This window comes from Musca autumnalis, unplaced genomic scaffold, assembly GCF_047663935.1.
Source record: "Musca autumnalis isolate F117 unplaced genomic scaffold, ASM4766393v1 scaffold_2, whole genome shotgun sequence".
Lineage (NCBI taxonomy): Eukaryota > Metazoa > Arthropoda > Insecta > Diptera > Muscidae > Musca > Musca autumnalis.
In genome coordinates, this window is record NW_027411755.1 from 164,798,868 (window position 1) to 164,823,331 (window position 24,464).

Below are 24,464 nucleotides of genomic sequence, written 5' to 3' on the forward strand. Positions count from 1 at the left end.
GAAAATTGTTAGTATAACGACAATATTACATCTAAAAAGACTAACCAATCCTTCATTTTTAATGGTCACTAAACTCTCATAACTGCTCCCAATTTTCAAAGATTTTTTGTATATTATAACTCTTGGTACAATTTTCAATGTATCCACAAGAGTTGATTTGCTATTGATGTAATCTAAAATTTTCAAATATTTTTTAATAAGCAGATATTGGAAATTGTAACAGCGATTTGGTCTTACATTGTTTTTCTACGCAGCAATAACTTTGTAAACGTTTAGTTAACGATTTGTCGCAATTTGTTTCAATGTGTGACATTTTTCCGAATTAACTATGTATATTTTTTAAAATAACAGTCAACATTTATTTTCCCTGTGCGATTGTGAATTGTCGTAAACCATGAAATGTCATTGTGAATAGTTTAAACAAATGAAGTGGATAGGCAACATGATAAACTGCTTGAACAAATTTAACGTGTCATCTGTTGAGCTTGTAGCCTGTCATGATGAAATAATAAGGTGGCGTAAAACGTCCAGCTGATTGGTTTCAATCTGTCAAATTTTTTGTTATTGTGAATAAATCGTATGAAAACGTAAACAAACATTTTGACATATTGAAGAATTTTCCGCCAAAAATGAGTTGTTGTTGTGCTACTTACGTGACCTGCTAAATAGATCTTGTAGCCTGTATATATTATAGCTTTTTGCCAGGTTAAGCCATTTGATTATGATTTTTTTGACGCTTACGCAATAGAATTGACATTAGTGGGTCTTAATACATCAAAAATATAAAATATTCCACAAAAATATATTCATTAAAAATTATACAACTGAAATGGTTGAATTTTCGAATTTTGTTTTCGTTGGTGGTATAAACTATTCCGAAAGAGAATTGTCGGTACAAGTCCACCTTTTGATATAGCTTCTACAGGCCAGTACCGCCGATTTGGGTAACTTTGCAGATTTTAGACGCAATACCCAACTGAAATGGCTGAAATTCGGCATTAACAGCCTGTTTCTGTATGTCGAAAAAAGAATGTGTGCGAATGAAACACGCCCAAACTTTTGTTTTCGAAATAATTTTACCTTTGCTTTTGCTTCAAACCAAAAAAAAAAAAAATTGAAAAACACACAAGAGTTTGGACGTGTTTCATTCGCACACATTATTCTTTCGACATACAGAAACTGGCTGTTAGTCTTTATTGGAGATATTTTGAAGATTGTGGCTTCAATATCCCGCCGAAATGGCTGAAATTTTGTATTTAGTCTTTGTTGGGGATATAAAACTTTTCACCAGAAATTTGTCAGTATAGGTCCACGTCTTCATACACAGCCCCCATAAAAGGTACCTGTCGATTTTCGGTATTTTGAAGGTGTGTGACTTCACTATCGACCGAAATGCCTGAAATCTGGTTTAAGAAATACATAATTTATGGTGAAGGATATAATAAGATTTAAAATCGCACCATTCTGCACTTTTTAGTAAAAAAAATGTATTTAACAGTTTGTTTGGAGACGCATCACTGCATTAATTATACCCTCAGCCTTTAGGCTAAGGAGGGTATATACACTTTGATACGATGAAAATGTGCCTCATCGAAATAATGGTTTTAGACCCCAAGTATGTTTGGACGAAATGTGTTTCAGACAATTTGGAGTCGATCTAGCCATGTCCGTCCGTCTGTCTGTCTGTCTGTCCTGCTGGCTGGAGCGAACGATAACTCTCGAACGGATGAACCGATTCGGTTCAAATTTTGGCTTTCGTAATATTTTGCCCAAACTTAGTTTAAGTTCGAAGATGAGCTACATCGGTCCACTCCTTCCGGTACCTCCCCCACATAAGTTCGAAAGTTTGTGCGCACGATAACTCTTGAAGGGAGTTACCGATTTGGTCCATACTTTGTCTAGCGTAAACTTTCTACTGGAGTAATATGAGTTTCCAATATGGTCTCAATAGGTCCGCTCCTTCGGGTACCTCCCACACAAAATTTCGGAAAAGTTCAGTTTAGGGTCATCTCGCGAATCGCTTTGATTTTTGTTTTAGCAACTTGTATTCACTGCCCTCCATACGACGTTACAAGTTTCATCAGGGGCAAGTCCATACTTCCTGAGAAAATAGCATGAAAGTTGCAAAAAAAACCCCTATGACACCGTGTGAGGTGGTTGGAGCGCAAGATAACTCTCGAACGGATCTGCCGATTCGGTCCAAAATAGAGCCTTAGTAATATTTTGTTCAAACATAGTTTAGGTTTCAAGATAAGCCATATCGGTCCACTCCTTCAGGTACCTCCCCCACAAAAGATCAAAAATATTCGGAAAAATTGTTCATACGGTAACTCTTGAAGGGAGAGGCCGAACTGGTCTATACTTCAAACATCCTAATATATCTACCAGATATAAATCAGGTTCAAATATGGACTATACTTGTCCACTCCATCCGGTACCTCCCACACAAAATTTCGGATAAGTTCACTTTAAGACCTAATATCGAATCACTTTGATTTTTGTTGGAGCAACTTGCATTCGCTGCCTCAATTACGATTTTAAAAGTTTTTTTAGGGGCAAGTCCATACTTCTTGAGCAAACAGCCCGAAGAGTGTAAAAACCCCCTATGGCACCATATGTTGTGGCTGGAGATCCACTTCCATAACGGTCAATGGAAGTGGATTTCCTCCGCAAAACTTTTGATCTTTAATCCTAATTAACATTTTTGTCGGTTCAAATGCCCAAAATTTTTAAAACCCCCTAAATACATACGTATTTTAGGAAAAAATTGTTTCAATATACACAGGCTGAGGGTATATCTCTGTCGGCAAAGCCGACTGATACTTTTTTACTTGTTTTCCATTAATTTTCCTATCTCCCCCATATCTCTTATGTTACACGCTGAAACTTTCATACGAAACTTTCCCATTATTTTGGCGTTCTTAGGTCGAGTTCCCCATTACAGTAATTTCATAAAATTACTTTTGTATGGTACTCGATCTATGAACGCCAAAATAATGGGAAAGTTTCGTATGAAAGTTTTAGCGTGTAACATAAGTGTATCGTGGGAGCCGCACAGTGTCACGACCGTGGCCAAAAATGGTAAAAACTAAATACTTCGTTGAACAAATTTATTGATGGGTAGTAATAGAAAACATATTAATTAAGAAGAATCTGAATTTTGGTACTGATACGTGAAGTAGTTTTTGCTATATGAGGATTTAAATCCGACAATTTTAGTTAATACGTATTTTTGTGTGTTTTTTTCTAAAATTAATAAATTATATTATGCGTTAATATTTAAAATTTAAAAGTAACGGTCGCTGCAAAAATGGTTCCTAAGTTCTCTTGGGATGTTATAAACTTGGCTACACTTTTGTTTGCATGTAAATATTAATCATATGGTGTTTACATTTACCCAAACATGTATTACTAAGTTTATTAATTTTCTGAAGCAAATTTTAAATTAAGTGGAGTGGGAAAAAAATTGTATAAAAGTGTATATCGATATTTTTTTCTGTATGAGTAGTAAAAAGTGAGTACTTCAAATATATAAAGGTCCCAGCTGCAGAGGTTTGCAGACGAATGTGTCACTTCTCTTTTGCAGCGACCACCTCACTGAGAGGCTACCCCCTTTTTTATCAAATCGTTTTGCGGTGTTGGCTATAGCCCGAAAACGAATGAACCGATCATCATATATTTTTGTGGGCTTATTAAGTACCTAATAGTCTTGCTTTATAACGAGAGAATTTTTAAAAATATAAATTTTTAAAAAAGTTGTGAACAGCGAAAATCAAAATTCGATTTTTTAAAAAAAATTTACCGTTTTTTGACCAAACGGTCAATATTTTTTTTAAAGGAAATTTCTCATATATATAGACAAGAGTTTGATATATTCAATATGCTCACAAACAATATGAAGACTAAACACCAAATTTCAGTCATATCGGGTGGATATTGAGGCCACAACACTCAAAACACCGAAAGTGAGGAGGCACGGTTCTATGGGGGCTATAGGAAGACGAGGACCAATACCAACATATTTCTGGTGGAAGGTTATAAGTCCCCCAACGGAGACTTAATACCAATTTTCAGCCATTTCGGTGTGATAATCAGGCTAAAACCTCCAAAATACCGAAAATCGGGAGGTACCGTCCTATGGGGGCTATATGAAGGCGTGGACCTATGCAGACAAATTTCATGGTGAAGATATAATGCCCCCTCCGAAGACTAAATACCAAATTTCAGCAATTTCGGTGTAATAATGAGGCTAAAATCTTCAAAATACCGATAATCGGGAGGTACCGTTATATGACAGCTATATCAAAAGGTGGATCTAGGCCCACAATTCTCTGTTGGAATGTTTGATACCTCTGCCGAAGAATAACCACAAAATTTGAATACTTTCGGTTGGTCATTGTGTCTTAAACATTCAAAATACCGAAAATCGGGAGGTACGGTTCTATGGGGGCTATATCAAAACGTGGGCCGACCAACACACATTTTTGTCCTGAAGATTGTAAGTCAAAAATAGGTACGTGTACCAAAATTGGTGCACTTACGACAACTCCTTCTATTTTTGGCCACAGTTAATATGAAGTCGCGACATAGTGAGCCGTAGGGCGGTCTTTTTCATATTGCTTTTTCTTATCTGTTATGCTGTGATCAATTCCAAGATATTCCCGGTTTAAAACCTATAGGACTCCATACGAAATTTTATTTATTTATTTCTATGTTCGATGTATATAAGGGATATATATTTTTGAACAACAAATTTATTCATCAGAAAAAAAAAAACTATTTCCCATAAAGACGGCTTCACATCATTGACATGTAATCTCCTACAGGTCCGAACGACATGCCGCACACTAAAACACCGCTTATAGAGGCGGTACAATATTTGTTAATATGTGTGGTGTTTTGTTAAACTTGAAAATAATAAAACCCTAATAAACATGTGCTTTTTTGTTTTCAAAAGCAAACGATTGAAGCAGCTTCTCTTTTTTCAATGAATTACCAGCGACCCCAAACATTTTTGCAAGAATTCTACTTTCTGCGAGAAGCTATGCATTTAGTGGAATGATATGGAAACATTTAAATTAAATCTAACGAGTTTTCATTCATGTTTTTCAAAATATTCAAGCAAATGTGAACAATTTTTAGTTTTTTAAATTCCAATAATTTATAGACATTTCCTTGTTTTGTTTACATGTACGTTGACACTAAGGTTTACAAACAAATTTCAATGTGGTTGTTGTTGAGTTGCATTTGTTGTAGTATTTACTTTACCTTATATTTGTTCTACCATGGTTCGAAAAGAATTACTTGATAAACTGTGTTTTATGATAGCAAATTTCGAAGTTTAAAACTTAATTAGTATACCCTATTACATTTTGAAAACCTGAATTCTTGTTTATGAAAAATATTTCTTTTTTAATTTTTTTCATTTGACATTTTTTGCTTTATATAAGTTTTTATTTCACATTTTTTATTTACTTTTTTATTTTGAAATACATGTATTTTGTTTATGTTTTGAAGAACGCACACACACTAATTTATGTTTTGCCATATCATTTTTTATTTCAACTACAAATTACGGCATGATGAACTGTTAAGAAAATTCAATCACGCCAGCTGATTGAACATAAAATGTCAAAAAATTGTTGTAAACAACATACAACAACAATTCTTCATACAAAATCATAACAAATTTTGACGTTTAAAATGTACAACAAGAGGTTTTTTGTTGCTGACGTCTTATGCTTGGTTTACATTTACGAAATCCACTCGATTTCAACTGTCAAATCCATAGGTTAAACGACAAATGAAATCCAGATGAGATTTCATTTGACGTTTGGGCTATGGAATTGACAGTTGAAATCGAGTGGATTTCGTAAATGTAAACTTAGCATTAGCGTTCTAAACCACAATCCACTTAAAAAATCTTTCGATGTGAAAGACATATACAGTCTACCATGGTACAATAATTCTTAGGTAGGCCACAGCTATCAGCTGATTACAATTTTTTTTGTTATGGCTTAATCTGTCAAAACCGTGTTGACATGCAGAGTTGATATTTATTATTGATCAAAAATTCAACTCTGTTTTGTTTTCATTTCAACATTTCTTTCTTCTTCTTCTTTGTTTACTCATCCGTTATCATTCATCAAAACAATTTTGACGTTTTAAGCCATAGCGACAGGGTTGTACTTTTTTGGCGATTCTCATACCTGGCCTACCTATGAATTATTGTACCATGCAGTCTACGATGGAAAAAAACCATTGGCTGTAATATTGAAAAAATTGGAAATAAAAAGCTTCAATTTGAAATTCACAAATGCAAATTTGCAATCTTGGCGAAAATTGTCCAGCAACAATATGCCTAATGTGCCTGAGGGTGTTAAGTGGAGTACAACGATCAGTTTTGACTTTCAGTTTTTCTCAAATAATCGGTTGCTTGCCAGTGTGGCCGTTCATTTTTGTCAGTCATCAGGCAACCACAAAATATTTTGTGGTTGCTGGACAGTTTGACATTGATCGATATTTCCGAAAAATCGACAGTCAAAACTGTTCGTGTGTACCCCGCTTTTGCCTAACCAGCTAATGGGTACTTTACACGATATGTATTTTACATATAGGTTGTCACTTTTTATATACAAAATGACAACCCATATGTAAAATACATATCGTGTAAAGTACCCATAACGAAACGATCGTCGCATAGCGCTTGATGTGTGTGTAGTGCTTGGTTTACATTACGAAATCCACTCGATTTCAACTGTCAATTCCTTTGCGTATACGTCAAATGAATACTCGTCTGGAATCGACTGGATTTCATTTGACGTTTAAAGGGTTGTTTACACCATCTATCAATGTCGTATGAGATGCCAAATTTTCTACCTGCGAATGTTGTACACATATTGTAACCACTATGAAAATTTTCATCTATCAAAATGATTTGGCAACTCATATGTAAATTTTTCATTTAGGGAGCGCTCTATTTGATACGGCATTCTCGTATGTAAACATAAATTTATCAGCTGTTTTCTGACATCCTCAAACAAAAAATGAAAAACAAAATCTTTTAAAAAAGAAAATGGAAAGGTATGGATATTTAAATTTTCAGTAAAGTAAATAAATGGCGTTTATAATGTTATTTTCAGATCGATTGGTCGAAAGACGCAGTCTTTGAAATGATTGTTTGGTGGCAAAAACATGAATGCCTCTATAACTCCGAACACCAATTCTACCAATTCAGTTTCCTTCAACCAAAATTAAAACTTGCGCAAAATTGCAACTCAACAATAAATGTAAATAATGACAAAAACAGCTGTTTTTATATTTTTAGGTTATGTCATACGAAAATAACACTTGCAGCATGGCACAATTACCCAGGTAGTGGCATCGTAAAATTTTGAATATGTTATGTCAAAACTTTCTTTATGTTGTTGGGGAAATTACAACAAAAATAATTTTTTTATAAAGGGATTTGACTTTTCATATTCGATCAGCTGGTGTGATACCACTACCTGGTAGTTCTGCCATGACTTGCAGGTATGAACGCACAAATTGAAAGTTGTATGCATGGTACAATAATTCTTAGGTAGGCCACAGCTAACAGCTGATTACAATTTTTTTTTTGTTATGGCTTAATCTGTCAAAACCGTGTTGACATGCAGAGTTGATATTTATTATTGATCAAAAAATTCAACTCTGTTTTGTTTTCATTTCAACATTTCGTTCTTCTTCTTCTTTGTTTACTCATCCGTTATCATTCATCAAAACAATTTTGACGTTTTAAGCCATAGCGACAGGGTTGTATATTTTTGGCGATTCTCATACCTGGCCTACCTATGAATTATTGTACCATGGTTGTATGGATGACGTCAATTTTGACAAACATAAGCTGTGTTCCTTTACTTACGTGAGGTTACCATTTTAACCATTTGTTACCATTTTTAACCTGCAAAGCGTTCCTTAACCCCGAAAAGTGGCAAAACTGGAAGCAATTTTTAAGAGAGTGAGAGGGGAGAGAGAGCGAAAATGGCTTTCTCTTCTACCACAGGCTACCAGCAAAATTTCTGCAGGTAGAAAATGGCAGAACTGATTTTTCGACTTTTGTTTGACGATTATTTCGAAAACCCGAAGAAAAAGTCGAACACTGACAACACTAAATTAAAAACTGTGAAATAAAAGACGAAAATTGATTTTTTTATGTTTTTTTTTTTCTGACATTGCTGCCGGAACTACCATTTTTCCGTTCCTTTACTTTTCTGGTAAAAATGTTCATGAGAGAGCAATTTTGAACAATTTTGACACTTTTCTCTTTTACCACTCTTACCATTAAAAAAGTAAAGGAACAAAGCTATAGAGAATGTCGAATGGGTGAAAGAAATGGCAGCTCATATGACATTGATAGATGGTGTAAACAGCCCTTAAGCAAAGGTATTGACCGTTGTAATCGAGTGGATTTCGTAAATGTAAACTTACTATAGGACTTCGCTAGATATCAATTTTTCAATGTAATCTCCTTATGCCATGTTCATACCAGTACTATAATTACGTTGTTCGTTCTCACAATTACGTTTGCGAATTAACCCGTTCATACGACATTTTGTTTACTGATTTTAAAGAAATTTCAACCAAAAGACATGCAAAATTAGTTGATATGAACTGGAAAAATAATTGTCTTTGCTTCAAACATATATTTTATTTTAATTTATTTTCTTTTCATCCATGTTTTCTATTTTTTCTGAAAATTGTGGTGTTTTCAACACATTTTTCAAATTTTCTATTTTCAAAATTAACGAGAGAGAGAGAGACCTGCCAAATACATTTTTGGTATACAGACTTTCAGGCAGGCATTTGATTCTTGTTTCTAGATGAATGAATTTGAAACAATGGACAAAATATGCAATTGCAATGGAAGAGAAGACAAAATTTACTGATTTAAAAAACGTTCCTTAACTTCAGACACCATATAATTCATATGGGAGCATTTTACAACTTTTACTACTTTTGCCGGTTTTACCATTTTTAAAAGTAAAGGAACAGACCATAAATTGAACAATGTACAAAAAACGTTTTTCGCTCTCAGAATTTTGTATGGAAAATGAAATAATTAATACATAATTTGGGCTCGAACAATGAATAGAGAGCGAATTACCGTCAGTATGAACAAGACATTAGGTCATAAGGCCTGCGTACATAATTCTTATGTTACACGCTAAAACTTTCATACGAAACTTTCCCATTATTTTGGCGTTCATAGATCGAGTTCCATACAAAAGTAATTTTATGAAATTACTGTAATGGGGAACTCGACCTAAGAATGCCAAAATAATGGGAAAGTTTCGTCTGAAAGTTTTAGCGTGTAACATAAGAGTAAGCTGCTGTGTCTGATTGCCTTGCTTTCCTGCTTCATTTTTGACAGAATAAAAATAAAAGAATAAAGAAAGCCGATGAAATTTCGAACTGGGTTGCTCTTTTCTTTTTTATTCTTTTATCAGAAGTAAGCAAGGTAAGCAGGCAAGGCAGCTTATGTACGCAGGCCTATAGAGCTCGATTAATTAAATTAATATTCAAAATAGCTGGCTATGAAATTCTTCAACGGATGTGATCTCATTTTTCAGTAATGCTTGGTTTATATTCTGCGTCGTTTCGTGATTTCGAAGGCGTTTCGTGAATTCGCGCGGAATCAAGCTAAATTTATCATGATTTCGCATACAAAACTGAAATCATCTCATTTCGTGATTTCAGCGAAATCAACATCGAAATCACAGTACAAATGACATACAACCCTGTTTTTGCCTAAAAAAGTACCAAAAGTTGCAACACTTTTCACGTATTACAATAAACAAGGTAGATGGTAAATTGCTGCAACAACAATTTTTAGTATAAAAATTTGTAAACAATGTGAAAAAATATTAAATTACTTTGTTACAATGTTAATTTTCATTGCATACAGGTACTTTTTTTAATGGTAATGTTAGAAAAAAGAGCGAATTGTCAAAAATTGCTACCCATACAAATTTCTTAAAAAATACGGGAATGGAAAAAATGACAGAAGTTGCAAAAACTCCAGCAGAAATGTCAAAATCAACGTATCAGCTATTGTATTTAGTTGCCAATAAACATGTTGCTAGTGTCAACTAGGCCAAAATTGTATGACAGAAAACAGGAGAAGAGGGTGTTATTCGGCGCTATTTTAGTGGAAGAGAAGTGCAAGTCTTGCTAGATTTCGGAGTACAAGAACGCATTTTTAATACTAAACGGGAAAACCACTGCAAGTAGTAATATTTTGCAGGTTCTGAACACAACTTGTATCTATCAAAATTTATTATTACGATGTCCCAACGAAAAAATCAATTTTTATTTTTTCATTTGTTAGTACTATACACAATTAATACGATATACATATAGATAATTTTACGATAATTTTCGAAATAACGTTGTAAAGTTCTATATTGTCGTATATTTTTGATGACTAATTCAATTGACAATTTGTTTTGAAAATTCATGTTCGATCAGCTGCGCATATGCATCTACCTTGATTATTTTAATATGTTTGAAATCAACAAAAAATTGGTCTGTTCCTTTACTTCTGAAAATGGTAAAACCGGCAAAAGTAGTAAAAGTTGAAAACTGCTCCCATATGAATTGTATTTTGTCTGAAGTAAAGGAACGCTTTTCGAGTAAAAAGTTGTAAAACTTGAAGATTCTTGAACGTAAAGGAACAGGGCTAAAAAGTGTAAACACGGGTGTATTTCAGGATTTCGTGAAATCCAGTGGATTTTGGATCGCAAGTGTAAACATAGTATAAGTGAATATTAGTCACCCATTCTTCAGTGAGTGCGTTCACCGTCGTTCCGTTCAGTGAACCTTTCAACTGAACTAATTAGCACCATTAACGCATTGAAATCCCTTGGCTGTATTTTCATAGTTATTTTGTTTATTCCAAGGGAATTTTGAACAAAATATCAATTAAAATATTCTTATTTATGTAAAACGAATGTCCTGCAATTAAAAGCAGTAACAATCGACATGGCTTCACTGATAAAACCTGGTAAGAGGAGGAAAATCTCATCCATATTTGTAACATTGTTGTATAATCATATTGTTTTTGTATTGCCGGTTGGTCTGGTTGGTCTTAGACCTCTTCCAACAGCTGAAGCGCAGCAATCCACTTCTGCAATTCCAACGATACCGTGCAAAAATCAACATTCAACGACCCCGTCAACCTCATTATGAAAGAGCCCGAGTAGTTGCAGTAACAACACCCCGCTATCCGGAACCACCAAAAACATCCAATTGTTTTGTAAAGAAATCCCGAACGATACAAGAAAATCCCTACAATGATATTATAGCACGTGAAGTCTACAATTGGCTAAGTAATTCCAAGATGGTTGGTATTTTCCACATTAACTCCATAAAATCGGATGATTACTTTGATGCTCGTGTCTTGTTGCACAAACAAAATATGCAATTGAAACAGTATGGGCAGAAGATTGTACGTAAAGCAGTTGAAGGAAATCGTTTCGAAGCTATTTTACCTCTATTCGATGCCCAAACCTGCCTTGTATTTTCTCCAGAACCGAAAGTAGCACAATTGCTGAAAATTACACGTAAAATACCACAAATGCTTCTAATAGCTGGTATTGTTGACGATACATTACTTAGCCGTAATGAATTTATGCAATATGCCCAATTGCCTGGTTTGCAATCGGCACAAGCTGAGCTTGTACAGACCTTGAATATGGCCGGTACATCGTTGGTACAAAATCTAGAAGCACATCAAAAGAACTTTGTAAATATTTTAGATGTTTATGCGAAGAGTGAGAGTGAAAGTACCGATACAAGTAAATCTGCGGTGCCAACTACAGATAGTGAAGAGAGTAAAAATTAAAAAACAAAAATGTTAAAAAGCTATGCAAAATTGTTACAGAATAAAAGTACGAAAAAATTAGTTATGAATGTGATTTATATATGAAGATTTTCAAGAAACTGCAACGTGATTACAATTCAAAATGGTTGTAAGTAAAAATTTCGGTACGTAGAGTATTTAGAGTCTTGTAGTTCATTTCCTATATGACTGTGAGTGAAATGGCCTTTAACGACTATTAACAGCAAAATAGTAGTGTAATATTTTTTTAAATTTTTTGACATAAATTGAATAACCTTCCAGTAGTGGGATTCTCTTAAGGCCTGCGTACCTAATTGCTGCCTTGCCTAATTGCCTAGCTTTCCTGCTTCATTTCTGACATAATAAAAATAAAAGAATAAAGAAGGCCGAGCAAATTTCGAACTGGGTTGCCCTTTTCTTTTTTATTCTTTTATCAGAAGCAAGCAAGGTAAGCAGGCAAAGCAGCTTACGTAGGCCTTTTGCAATTTAAATTTTTATATAAGGACAAATTTTCGATTTAAGGGTATTATGATATTTTCCCCAGACCATGGGAAAAGTGGTAGCAGATGGCAACCCTGTTGGGAAAACAAATGCAAATTTTTCCAAAAAAGACACTATCATGCCCCAAAACAACAAATTTAAGTCAAAAGGACATTTAATTAAAACCTATAAGACTACAATTGTTAATAAGATCCCGTTGTTGCTTTTGTTTTGCACTTCCCATTCTCAAGGATCAGTCAATATTCTTCTTGTTGTTATCCCATCCAACTACAAAGCACAGAAACAACTTGTTGAAAGCTCTCTGTACATAACAAAGAACAACTGGACACAAAATATTACATTTTAAAAAATTGTAACGAATCGAAAAATTGAATTAATGCGTAATACGGGATTTGTTGCTTTTGATATGCGCAACACTGTACATACCCTTGTTAGCCTAAAGGCCTGCGTACATAAGCTGCTTTGCCTGATTGCCTTGCTTGGCTGCTTCAATAAAAAATAAAAGAACAAAGAAGGCCGACCCAATTTCCAACTGATGGCAACCCAGTTCAAAATTTCGTCTTTATTCTATTATTTTTATTACGTCAGAAATGAAGCAGGTAAGCAAGGCAATCAGGCAAAGCAGCTTATGTACACAGGCCTTCAAGGCCTTGCTTTGCTGCTTCAATAAAAAATAAAAGAACAAAGAAGGCCGACCCAATTTCCAACTGATGGCAACCCAGTTCGAAATTTCGTCTTTATTCTATTATTTTTATTACGTCAGAAATGAAGCAGGTAAGCAAGGCAATCAGGCAAAGCAGCTTATGTAGCGAGGCCTTTAAGGCCTGCGTACATAAGCTGCCTTGCCTGCTTACCTTGCTTACTTCTGATAAAAGAATAAAACAGAAAAGGGCAACCCAGTTCGAAATTTCCTCGGCCTTCTTTATTCTTTTATTTTTATTATGTCAAAAATGAAGCCGGAAAGCAAGGCAATCAGGCAGAGCAGCTTATGTACGCAGGCCTTTAAAGGTCTCTATATTCAAATGCCCAAAAGTATGCTACAAATTTCTGCTGACAATTTATCAAATATTTGGCGTAGCAGAACAGAATGATTAAGGGTACGTTTAGACTTCTCTTTAATATTATGATAATGAACCTATCTTAATTTGTTTGCCCGATTTTTTATATATTACCCTTACGGATTATACGCACGAACGACGGAAGAGAAATACTAGGAATACAATATTAAATATATGTATGAGCGCTCTACTGACGATTGATTAGATTTAAATTGTACTTAGGGATTTTAATATCAACGAAAGCAAATTTTGCCGTTCATTTTGGCAAAAATTTTGGTGACATTTGGGAAGTATGAAATTCCCTAAGAAAAAGTTAGTTATATATAAAAGTTATACCGTTATAATCAGTGCTCCTAGATACAGAATAATATGATCATTGTTTGGAAGAATTATTGCGATGTATTAATTTTCAAACAAATCGTGTGCTTCATTCTGTTTTATGGAATATCAATCTTATGAGGTCCAGTATTTGGGGTATTATCAATCATCTTCATATATGAGTAAGCAATGAAGCCAAAATCGCGGAAACGCTTGGTTTTGGGTTCTGTCATTACAACAACATCTGTAATGTTATTCCATTTTCAGAAAAACCATTTCTTGAATAGGATTGTTATTTTAGGACGTACATATATGCTTAAAATTTTGCAAAAGCGTCAATCAAAAAACTAATTTAATTTTTTTAAGATACGTCTTCGGGCATTTAGGCATTTATGATGACGATATATAAATCTGTATATTAATTACTTTTGTGAATGGAAATGGATGTTGGGGCGGATGCTGGGTGTCGGGAGGGCTTTGATGGCAGGAGGGGCACCTGTTTAAAGGCAGGGTGTTTAGAGATTTCGCTATTGACGTCCGACGGAATGAAGTCTTGGATGACCTCAGGATAGCACTTGAAGCCTTTCCGGAACTGTCTAGTCAGTAAGACACTATTTTGACCGACTTACATCACCCTGATCTCCGCATGAAGATGATCCGCATTTGTCATCTGGATGCAACCCTTAGCAATTCGGAGAGAGTAATTTTTGGACATTTGCAGGACAAACTTTGAGCGGAAACCCCAGCTGATGAGCGAATTCAGTAGCAGATTGCCGAGATAATATGCTTGTTCTAGAGCACAGGCACCCCAAATGATTGGAACACACCAAAATGTGTGCTACACAGTTCTGCCGTCAATTATATAGGTTAGGTTAGAAAATCCATATTCGCATAACAGACGCAAGGGGTCAAGCAAGCCGTTATCCAGAGATGCAAAAATCTCAAAAGAGATTTACAAACAGTCTCTTCCACATTCAGTGACAGTTGTCTCCAAATCTAAACCATCTAAAGCACTTGGAGGCACAGATCGCATCTCAATGCTCATGTTGAAGAACCTCGGTGCATCAAGCTAGGTTTACATGACCAGAGCTGTAAAGTTGTCAATTACACAGTTCATGATTCCGGATATCAAGGCAGGCATATATCCAGTCTGGACTTCCCTCCTCAGTGACACACAATGAAGAAATTTGCAAACAATCCAATATAGTGCGCTCGGAGTTGCAACGGTTTGTGTCCAAAAATCCAGTGTGGATTATATTCATGAGGAGACCAGGATACTGTCAGTCAAACAACATAATAGGTCTGTTCCGATAACCCAAAAGTTTGATAAAATTTGCTATTGGATAATAAACTTCTTCAGTAAACGAGAAGTAGTTGCAAGTACATGCAAGAACTTGCAGGTACTTTTTACTTGCCAATTTATCGAACAGACCTAATGTGTTGCCGACAACACAGTTCCTGTTGCCATCCCATCTGCCGGGTCATCCCAGCCATAACACTGTGATGGAAGATCCACCTCTCCGACATATCCGTCAGAGCTTCATGTGCTAGGCATCCAAGACGTCAACCGATTATCGATAGCGAACTCCATGAAAACCGTGCATTAACTGGCAATCTCCGCAGTTATAAGTGGATTATCGATAATAAAGTCCTAAATCGACATCCTCCTACAATTTCGAACAGTGAGCAGCTACTTCCGGGGTAAACACGGTCCGGCCTTCAGAGTTCTCGCGATACGTCGCATTTGTTCAATTGTCCATCCAATCCAACGGATCTAGCTAGCTATGAATTGCTGTGGTCAGTCTCGTTGAAATGAGACCTGAGTCCTTCCACAGGTGACACCATCTAGTGCAATCGTAGCATCTTACTAAGATGGAATTTGCCACAATACATTTGTTCAATGCCGGCTCGAAATTAGAGGACGGCGATCAAAGTAACCGGCATATTTTACTTACCGTTGTCGCTGGCGCAACCCAGCTTACCTGTATTGTGACAAATTCCTTCTCAGCAAGATACCGGGTGGAACCCGTGCCGCTCTTGAGCGAAGATCAATTATAGTGGAAACGATAATTGTTGGTGGGCATAGCGGTTAGGCCTTCTGGGCATTATCTCAGGAGTAGAGGATTTCCCAAAAATAAAATTAATAATAATTACGTTATTGTAATCAGGACTACAAATACTACCTAATGTGCACATTTCAAAATAAACTAAGAGAGAAACCTCAAACTATACTTAAGCGAGTATTCTTGAAGTTTCATGGGGAGGTACCAGGAGTGGATCGATATGGCCCATATTCGATATTGGCCTAGGTTTTCAGAAATGAAATATGAGTACATAATCTGTATTGACCCTGTTCCAAGTAGTGCGAATCTAATAGATCTGCCGAAGTCTCAGCTCACACGTCTCCATAGACAAATCTTATTCACAAATCTCTATTAAAAATATACGCTTCCACTAATAATGTCTCTAAAATATATATTCGGTTTAATATTTCACTTAAAAATTTATTCAACAAGTAAAATTGTAATTCTTTTTGCACTTTAATTATACAGAAAGAGATTTTTTGTTTTTGTATATGTATGTCTTCCGCACTTTATTCAAAAAAGAAACAACAGTGCTGGAATGCTTTTGTCTTGTAATCGAAGTAGTGTGTTACTTGTAACAATAGAAGTAGTACTTTGGTGTGTTTCTTTCAATTCATCCATTTAATCTAAATGCTTTTCAATGTATCGGCGTTTTGTGGGATTTGCAAAATTAGGAACTTATTGCATTTAGGGGCCGTTGAAATGTGCATCCGGCTTTAACATTTGCATCCAACATCCGTTGTCGACAATTAAAAGCCAAATTTGCCAAGGCTTCAGCAGCATCCAATTCATCTTTGTGATGAATAGAATTATAAATGTGTTCGCTTTCGGGAAGTGGTAATTGAATTTGTTGAGGTTGAACTGGGTGCTGAGATGGGATTGGAGTGATCGAAGAATTTGTTATTTGTACTGATGGTGCTACTGTGGTGGAATATAATAAAGGAACAACTGTTACGGATGTCTGTTGTTGCTGATGATCACCATGGTTGGATAATGAAGCGGTTGGTGGAAATGATTTTGTTGATGTTGTTGTGGCCACCAATATTGGTTTCTTGTCATTTTTATTTCTGGAAAAAGAAGAACATAAAGGATTAATCTTGTGGAGATTTAAAAGTGTGTTGTAATAATTGTTACCTTTTAGTATTCCACTCGATGAAGTAGTTATTTTTATTTGGTGTAAATTTCGCTGCACTTTCCAACCACTTTGATAATTCCGCACCCGATTTAATAATTGTTGTATTCGTACCATTACAATATACCGTGGCGGTGGCATGCTGTTGATTTTCTGTTGGTACATCCTGGCCATTGTAGCCAATATGTACCATGGTGGTGTTGCTGGGTGTCATTGTTGCACTATTCTTGTCATCATAGGTATCCCGTAGATATTTTTCCATCATTTTTTGTTTGTATTTTGTTTTGGTTCCCACATTAGCTGCACTCTGGGTTATTTGACAAGTGGCATTTGTTGTAAGGACATCAACTTCACGTCCAATAAACAAATCACTAGGATCTTTGTACATTCTATTGTCCATTGTATATCCCCTGTTATTGTGTTCCATCAAATGATCATCAATTCCACCACCCGCATCACCACCGATACCACTACTTATTGTACTACTGCCACTGCCATTACGTTCTGTTGTATCTGTTGAACCACCAGTCGATCCATCTATATCACACATTGAATCTAAATCATCATCATTTTCATTGTCGTCGTTACGATAACGTCTATACTGTTGTTCCTCCTCTTCCCATATGCTATCCTCAGAGGATATACTAAATTGTTCGACATTACCTTTGGCATTTGTATTGTAGTTTTTGATCAGGTGACCCCAAGATTTTTTTGATTTTTCTCTTTCGGCATTTTTTAGCTTTCGACGCCAATTGGCAAACCAATTACAGATTTGTGTATATGTCAAGCCGGTATCAATGGCTAAGCGTTTTTTCTCTTCCCTACTGGGGTAGGGATTTTCACGCCTTCGCACGAGCCATTCCTTCAGCATACGTTTGATTTCTGGGGTAAATAAACGTTTGGCTGCTCGCGGATAGTGTATGTCATCTTCTGGGGGCCAGGCACGTCTAAAAGAATGATATTGAATAACAATTAGTACAGGTCTAATTGCGAAGGGGAGTATGGTAACAAATAACATTTGCAAATTCATTAGTTTGGCGTTATTATTGGAACTGAATCAAGCATATTGGGTTATCATAACAACAGGCTAATTCAGATTACACACAATATGTTGTTATGTGTGTAGTGTCTTTGGTTAAGTCAATTTTCCGCAAGAAAAACATGAGCAAAACGACATTAACCACAAATCGTCTATGTCGATATGGGTTAATAAGCATCACAAAATCTATTTTTATTATTTAAATACAACAAGCACAAGGCAACAACAAAAACATATTAAAAATGTATATAAAGAAAAACATGACTGATTAGATAGATGTCTCGTGACCCACCTACTGTGACGACGATTACGTTGTGGTCGATTTGGCTTTTCCATCATAGGAATTTTGAGAAAATTTTACTTGTTGAGCGAACTTTAAAAAATAAAAATAAATTGGTATTTGTTATTTATTTAATTTATGACAATTTTTTTAAAGAAAATAATTGCAACAGTCTTGTTATTTCTTCTAGGTGCGATAAAACTATAACATTCTTTCTGAATCATTTGTTGATTTTCGAGACAATAAAACATTTGAAAATATTTGAATAAAAAAAGAAAAAACATAAAAAAGATTTCAAAACTTCGCGTAGGTGGTTTTATTTTGAATTTGATACATACATATGTATGTGTGTGTTGGTTTAAATGGGGCACTTATCTTGTATGTTATTCTCCAAAATGAAAACGAATAAAATGTATCTCCACAACACCCCCTAACAGTGTAGTGATGTGAGGCATCCCCCACTAGTGATGTCAATTACACAGTGCTACAAAATAAAACTTTGGAACACTTAATTATTTCTAAATATATTTTCGTGAAATTTTTCAATATTTCATTTAAGAATGCATTTTGAAAAACCATCTGATTTACAGAATTTAATTCGTCATCGACATTTTCTCATATTCTCTCCAAACTTATTATTGTTGTTGTAACAATTTGACTGATTTGTGGTGTAAGATTTGTTGGATTAGATGGGCATTTGAACAAATTCGAAGTATCGTGGGGGCATTGGAGGCAACAGAGGCACATGTTTAGAGTACCAGGTACAAAACGTTTTCTAGAGGAATTAAGAATATTTCTATAGCCGAACCGAAGTAGTACCAGAATGGAACCTGTTTAACTGGAAATTTCTCGCTCACTGTTCGAAACTGCAGGCAGATGCTGATTTAGGACTTAATTGCATCTCTAACCGTTTATTGCTTCGGAGACCACACGGTTTTCATGGAGTTCGCTATCGACGACTGCTAGACATCCAATGGATGCCTTCACGCTAGCACCAGAAGTCCTTGCGAATGTCTCGGGGAGGTGGATCTTCTTTCGCAATGTCTTGGCTGGGATTACTTGGACGCCTTGGGATAGGACGCCAATTGGAACTGTCTAGTCAGCAACACATTATGTTGTTTGACTGACAGTATCCTGGTCTCCTCATAGAGGTGATAAACACTGAACATTGGCAAATAACCGATTGCGATTCGGAGCGCATTATTTTTGAATGTTTAAAAATAACTCCATTGCATGGCTTTATCAGCGGCACACAATGGAGTTATTACAGAAGACCAAACTGGAGCTGCATAGTTAGGGACGGTACGACCGATGGCTTTATTTTAATCGACAGTTTTCGAGCACTTTGGGAGTGACACGACGAAGAGAAGAGTACTACTTCGGATAAGATTCTGTCGAGGAGGAACCACAATAATTTACAATGGATGATGTTGCGAATGTCATCAGGAACACTAAATCATCGAAACCGTTGAACACTTATGGAATCTCCATGGTAATGCTGAAACAGCTAAATGAACCGGCGGTTGAGTATGTCACCAAAGTTCTCAACATGTCACTAGCCACCCACATCGTTCCGGAAGTCTGGAAAATGGACTGAGCGGTCCGGCTACTGAAGCCAGGCAAGGACACAAGCAAATGTATATCTACAGATCGATTTCGCTTTTGTCGCCCGTAGCAAAGACCCTTGAGATTTTAATCATCTACAGCGTCAGAAATAGCTATGGAGTTGCGAATCATAAAATGGGTTCCGTAAGCAGCAAAGCACGACAACTGCGCTGCACGCCATCTCCATGCATATTAGTCGAGGACTCAACCAGGGTGAGTCGTGCGATAGGACAGTATTGGTGACTCAAAAGCATTTGATACTGTCAAGCACTCCAAGCTGTTTGAGGACATTGAACAGACCAAGTTGACCAACTCTGACCAAGTTTGAAACGTTGAATAATCAATTACATATATGTGTGGCTCCTATGTGGACTTCAGGAACAATAATTCCAAGCCCCATAAAATGAAACAGTGAGTTTCCCAGGGAGGGGTAATATCACCGGAACTATTTAACCTCTACATTTCCAGCAGGATGCAGATGATTGCCTGATCTTACAACCTTCTCCATGTGAGGAATTTGCATATATCCGTCAATTAAACTCAGGCTACTCTGTTCGCCATATGGACTGCAGAGGTGATCATTGAGTTGAATGTTATAGATGATGGTAGAATAATTCCCACCACAAACTACCCCAAAATTCTGGTAGTCACATACATACATGTTCATGTCGTCCGCGCATGTCACAACTATTTGCGACTGCTTGAGATATGGGAACAAGGTCCTCAAATCACTAGCCTGCAGCACTTGGGGTGCACATAAAGAAACTATCGTGACCTCATATAACGCGAAGATTGATCTGAGGAAAGCTATGCGACGTCAGTGTGGTCCGCGAATATAAAGAAGCGCAATCGAAAAATATTCAAATCGTTTAGAATGCCGCTCTGAGAGCTACAAAAGGATGCCCCCACATGTCTTCAGTAGATTATCTACACGAGAAGAAACCGATTCTTCCAGTACAGCAACACAATGACATGCGCTCGTTGCATTATTTGGTCGGGTGTTACCGTAAGAGCCATCCTAATCACCATATGGTGGAAAGAACCCCCCACCACTGCATGTCAGGAAGGATCTTCATGATCTGGAAAGAGATGTCCAACGTTTCAAGAGATAACCCCTTAGATCAACAAGCCTTCGATACAGTTAACCACACCATTCTCCTTAGGGACGTTATGGAGAACTCTCTCCCTAACCATCTCTAGAGATTGCCGGAAGGTAGTCTTATGTGCAATTCCGCGGTCACAACTCTCCTCCATGAAAAACAAACAGGGTTACCACAAGTGGGCGTTATTTCTTCCCTACTGTTCAATTTTGATCTATCGAAGGCCCCCAATCCACCTAACAATGTGCACTTAATCCCATAACCCGACGATTTTACCGTAATATAAATCGGCACAGACAGCAAAGACCTAAAAAGTCACATATAAATACCTATCTCGCGTCCTAAAGACTTATTCCAAGATCAGGTTATCCCGACGGACAAGAGAAGGGAATGGGAACAAAATATTAAAAGCATTTGCTGGTAGTACCTGAAGGTAATACAAGGAGACCACCTACCACCTAAAAAACAATAGGTCGTCCCCTTATGGACTACGCAGCCCCATGTCATCAGGGATTACCGATACCCAATGGAGAAACCTCCAGGCGGTTCAGAACACTGGACTGCGTATCGCTACCAGAAGAACACCTACATCACGAAGCTAAAATTCTCCCGATCACTAACGGGGCAACATGAAATAAAATGCAACAAACTGGACTACCCCAATAATGAAAGTTGCACAAGAACGTCCCAATCGCAGACATAACCCAAAACCCCTTGGCATGTCCTGAAAATCCAACAGACATGACATCGGAATCACTATGGACGCATCCAGTTGTAGCGGCACGCTTTCTAGGACTGGGTGTAAATGTTTAGATGCAAATTTTTTCTCTTTCTTTTCTCTGTCTCTTCTCCTACCGATACATCTTTACCTGTAGGGGTTACAACAACTGCAGCTTTCAGCGTTTTAATGTGTTTTTGAATTCTCATAATGCGATGAGTCGGTCTGTGATAAGCTCTTTGACGATTGTGTAGTGCGCGAATACAAATGCAAGGAAATGAAAGATGTTTCATAACTACAAACACGCCGATATATTTTAGAAGTTTATTGACGTTTAAATTCTTTTGAGTGACATCCACTGTATTTCTCTGCGAACATTGTTTTTCACTTTCGAACCAAAACGTCTTCAATTAACATTATAACACTGTCAGATCAATCATAAATATTTCCCTCGGAATTTTCCGACTGGAAAAAAATTTTAAAAATGGGAAATTTGTTTAAAATCAACATTTTGAAACGTTGAAAACTACTAGAATCACTTAATTATGGAATATATGCTCGCCGAATCGGCAAAATATTCCCTTTTTGTGCATAAATATAAAAAAGAAACTATGAAATTGGGGAAAGAGAACAATTTCCGCACGGAATTTTTATTCATGATTGCCCTGAATCTATTTATTTTTGCAGCACTGTGTAAGAGTTTGAGGGGGAATGTACGGTGTTAAAAATTTTTCTTTTCTATATATGTACGTTGAATTTAAACAAAAAGTGAAATATTGTTAAAATATTTAGACTTTTTCTCACAAAGCAAAAAGAGAGAAAGCGTATGCAAATTGTAGTTAACAATATTCATGTTTTCTGATATAAACAAAATGAAATGTATACAACAAAAAACATGACTTTTGTGATCTAAATAAAAATGGCTAAAAGAGAGTGAATAGGATATAAGAGAGAATGTGAGGAAAACCACCTTACGCCACTCAAAATAGTATTGAAAAATTTTGTTTTTTTTATGTCACTATATTTATATCGCAGTTGTGTGTTTTTTTTATAAAGTTCATTCCGTGGATGGCCTTCCTTCAATCAGAAAGACAATACAATGTACATATATGATATGCGTTGACAGATTACACTTTATTTTCTACATACATATAATTTACTTCACATTAATAAATCAATTGACAAAAATCCATGATAATCTAACTGCGAAAAAAGTATCCCTTTGGGACGTCCGAGGGTAATCTTTTTATAGTCTTATTCATAGTGTGTGAGCTGTTGTGAAAATATGTCAAGTATCACAACTTTGATATTTTTAATAATTTTTAGATTTTTAATTACATTTTAAATAATCGTTTATAGCAGTGAATACCACTCAAACAATCGCATGAAAAGTGTTATTCGAACTCCACTATTGTTGTTGTTGCTGTATTACATCCAAAATATTATAGTCCATATGTTTCATGTTTTATCACATTTTTCTTGAGTGATTGCATTTAAGTAACAATAGATTTTCTATAATAAAATATATACACATTTTAATTGTTCATTTCTCATTTTGAACTTTTTCCCACTTAAGGAAGTATTTTGAGACAAACGAAGGTGATTTTTTTTTAATTTTAATTTCCTTCTTTATGTATTCTTTGTATAATTTTTTTTTTCGATATTTTTCTTCTCAATAAAATGGCATTGGCCAGTCACTTAAGATAGTCATGTTTTTTCCTGTTTATTATATAATGTATATGTAAAATAATCATTCTTGTCAACACCATCACAGATATTGAAGAAAGTGGTTTTGTTTTTAGATAATTATTCAAATATTTTCAAATATGGTTTGGTTTCATTATTAAATATTTTCATTCAATTAAATATATTTTTAGCACACACCTTTGTCAATTTTGTCGTTTTATTTAAAACTTTTCACAAATAACGCGTCATAAAACTTTATGTTTTTGTGTTTCTTAATTCGTTATGTTTTTTAGAATTAATTTCGTTTTTTCATATATTTTCCCCCAAAATCAGCAACCGTTTGCTTTGACAATCACAATCAGACTATTCGCCACCAACATTTTCTTGTTTTTTTCGAAATATTTTTCTTATATCTTTTGAAAATTCGTGTAACAACAACAATAACAACATTGACATGAAAAACACTCTCTGTGGTGATCAAGAGGAAAACAATTTCACGTTGTTCCATCTTCTTTCTATTCAATATCAGTATTTTCTTTTTCTTGTAGATATTGAATAGATTTTTAATGATAGATATTCTCCTTCGTTTCGTTTGTTTAGCAATCAGATATGAAAGTGCATGTATACATACAAACAAACACTCTGGGAGTGGACCTTAGGCACATGACTTTTTGAAACTTTTGCTCCAAAAACCTCTGAATATGGTAGTTTCAATGAAATCAACTTTCCACAGATTCTTCTATATTTCTACAAAAATATGTCACCAGTAGTGCGATTCTCTAACTCATTTTTAGAGTTTCCGACAATTGTCGGTAAAATTAAAATGCTTATAATTTCGGTAGTTATCGACGTTTTTCGGTAAGTTAGCGACTAATAAATAGTAGTCGTAAAGTTCTACCGATAGCAAGAGTGGTGTCAACATTTATTTGAACTTTTCATTCATAATTTTTTGTTTTATTTTTATCGATTTTTGTCGGCAACTCAAAAAATGTGTTAGAGAATCGCACTACAGGGAACCTATGAGTTGAACTTAAACAAAACTGACAGTCATCGAGGTATATT

The 24,464-nt window shown here is 35.6% G+C and overlaps 3 protein-coding genes across 7 annotated transcripts in view; 1 reads left to right on the forward strand and 2 right to left on the reverse strand.

The window, feature by feature from the left end:
* LOC141394823 (uncharacterized) overlaps positions 1–360 on the reverse strand; it is a 91,029-nt gene extending 90,669 nt beyond the window's left edge. For 4 of the 5 annotated variants that reach the window (XR_012410499.1, XR_012410498.1, XR_012410497.1 and 1 more), the window contains exons 1-2: positions 238–360; positions 46–173 (exon numbers count right to left, since the gene is read on the reverse strand). Coding sequence is in view for 2 of the 5 variants with exons in the window: in XM_073969756.1 (XP_073825857.1) it covers positions 46–173; positions 238–313 (204 nt within the window). In the remaining 3 variants the exon portion in view is untranslated. Of the gene's footprint in view, positions 1–29; positions 174–237 lie in introns of all 5 variants that reach the window. The other variant, XM_073969757.1, reaches the window with a different exon arrangement.
* A 10,474-nt stretch (positions 361–10,834) lies between these two features.
* Positions 10,835–11,944, forward strand: mRpL10 (mitochondrial ribosomal protein L10). The gene is made up of 2 exons (XM_073966120.1): positions 10,835–11,044; positions 11,133–11,944. Exons 1-2 carry the CDS (start codon positions 11,023–11,025, stop codon positions 11,882–11,884), a joined length of 774 nt encoding a protein of 257 aa, XP_073822221.1. The 5' UTR covers positions 10,835–11,022; the 3' UTR covers positions 11,885–11,944.
* A 4,295-nt stretch (positions 11,945–16,239) lies between these two features.
* On the reverse strand, positions 16,240–23,918 carry LOC141394822 (uncharacterized). Its single transcript, XM_073969755.1, has 4 exons — positions 23,601–23,918; positions 18,306–18,386; positions 16,977–17,921; positions 16,240–16,909 (listed from the first exon to the last, which is right to left on the reverse strand). The coding sequence occupies exons 2-4, from the start codon at positions 18,350–18,352 to the stop codon at positions 16,513–16,515; spliced, it is 1,389 nt and encodes a 462-aa protein (XP_073825856.1). The 5' UTR covers positions 18,353–18,386; positions 23,601–23,918; the 3' UTR covers positions 16,240–16,512.
* Positions 23,919–24,464: the final 546 nt, after the last annotated feature.

Bases quoted from the DNA above. Each gene is read 5' to 3' on its own strand.
- mRpL10 (XM_073966120.1), top strand. From the start codon at position 11,023: ATGGCTTCACTGATAAAACCTG. The intron at 11,045-11,132 runs GTAAGAGGAGGA...GGTTGGTCTTAG, and splicing joins GGCTTCACTGATAAAACCTG to ACCTCTTCCAACAGCTGAAG.
- LOC141394822 (XM_073969755.1), bottom strand. From the start codon at position 18,352: ATGATGGAAAAGCCAAATCGACCACAACGTAATCGTCGTCACAGTAG. The intron at 17,922-18,305 runs GTGGGTCACGAG...TCATTCTTTTAG, and splicing joins CGTAATCGTCGTCACAGTAG to ACGTGCCTGGCCCCCAGAAG. The intron at 16,910-16,976 runs GTAACAATTATT...TTCTTTTTCCAG, and splicing joins ATCGAGTGGAATACTAAAAG to AAATAAAAATGACAAGAAAC.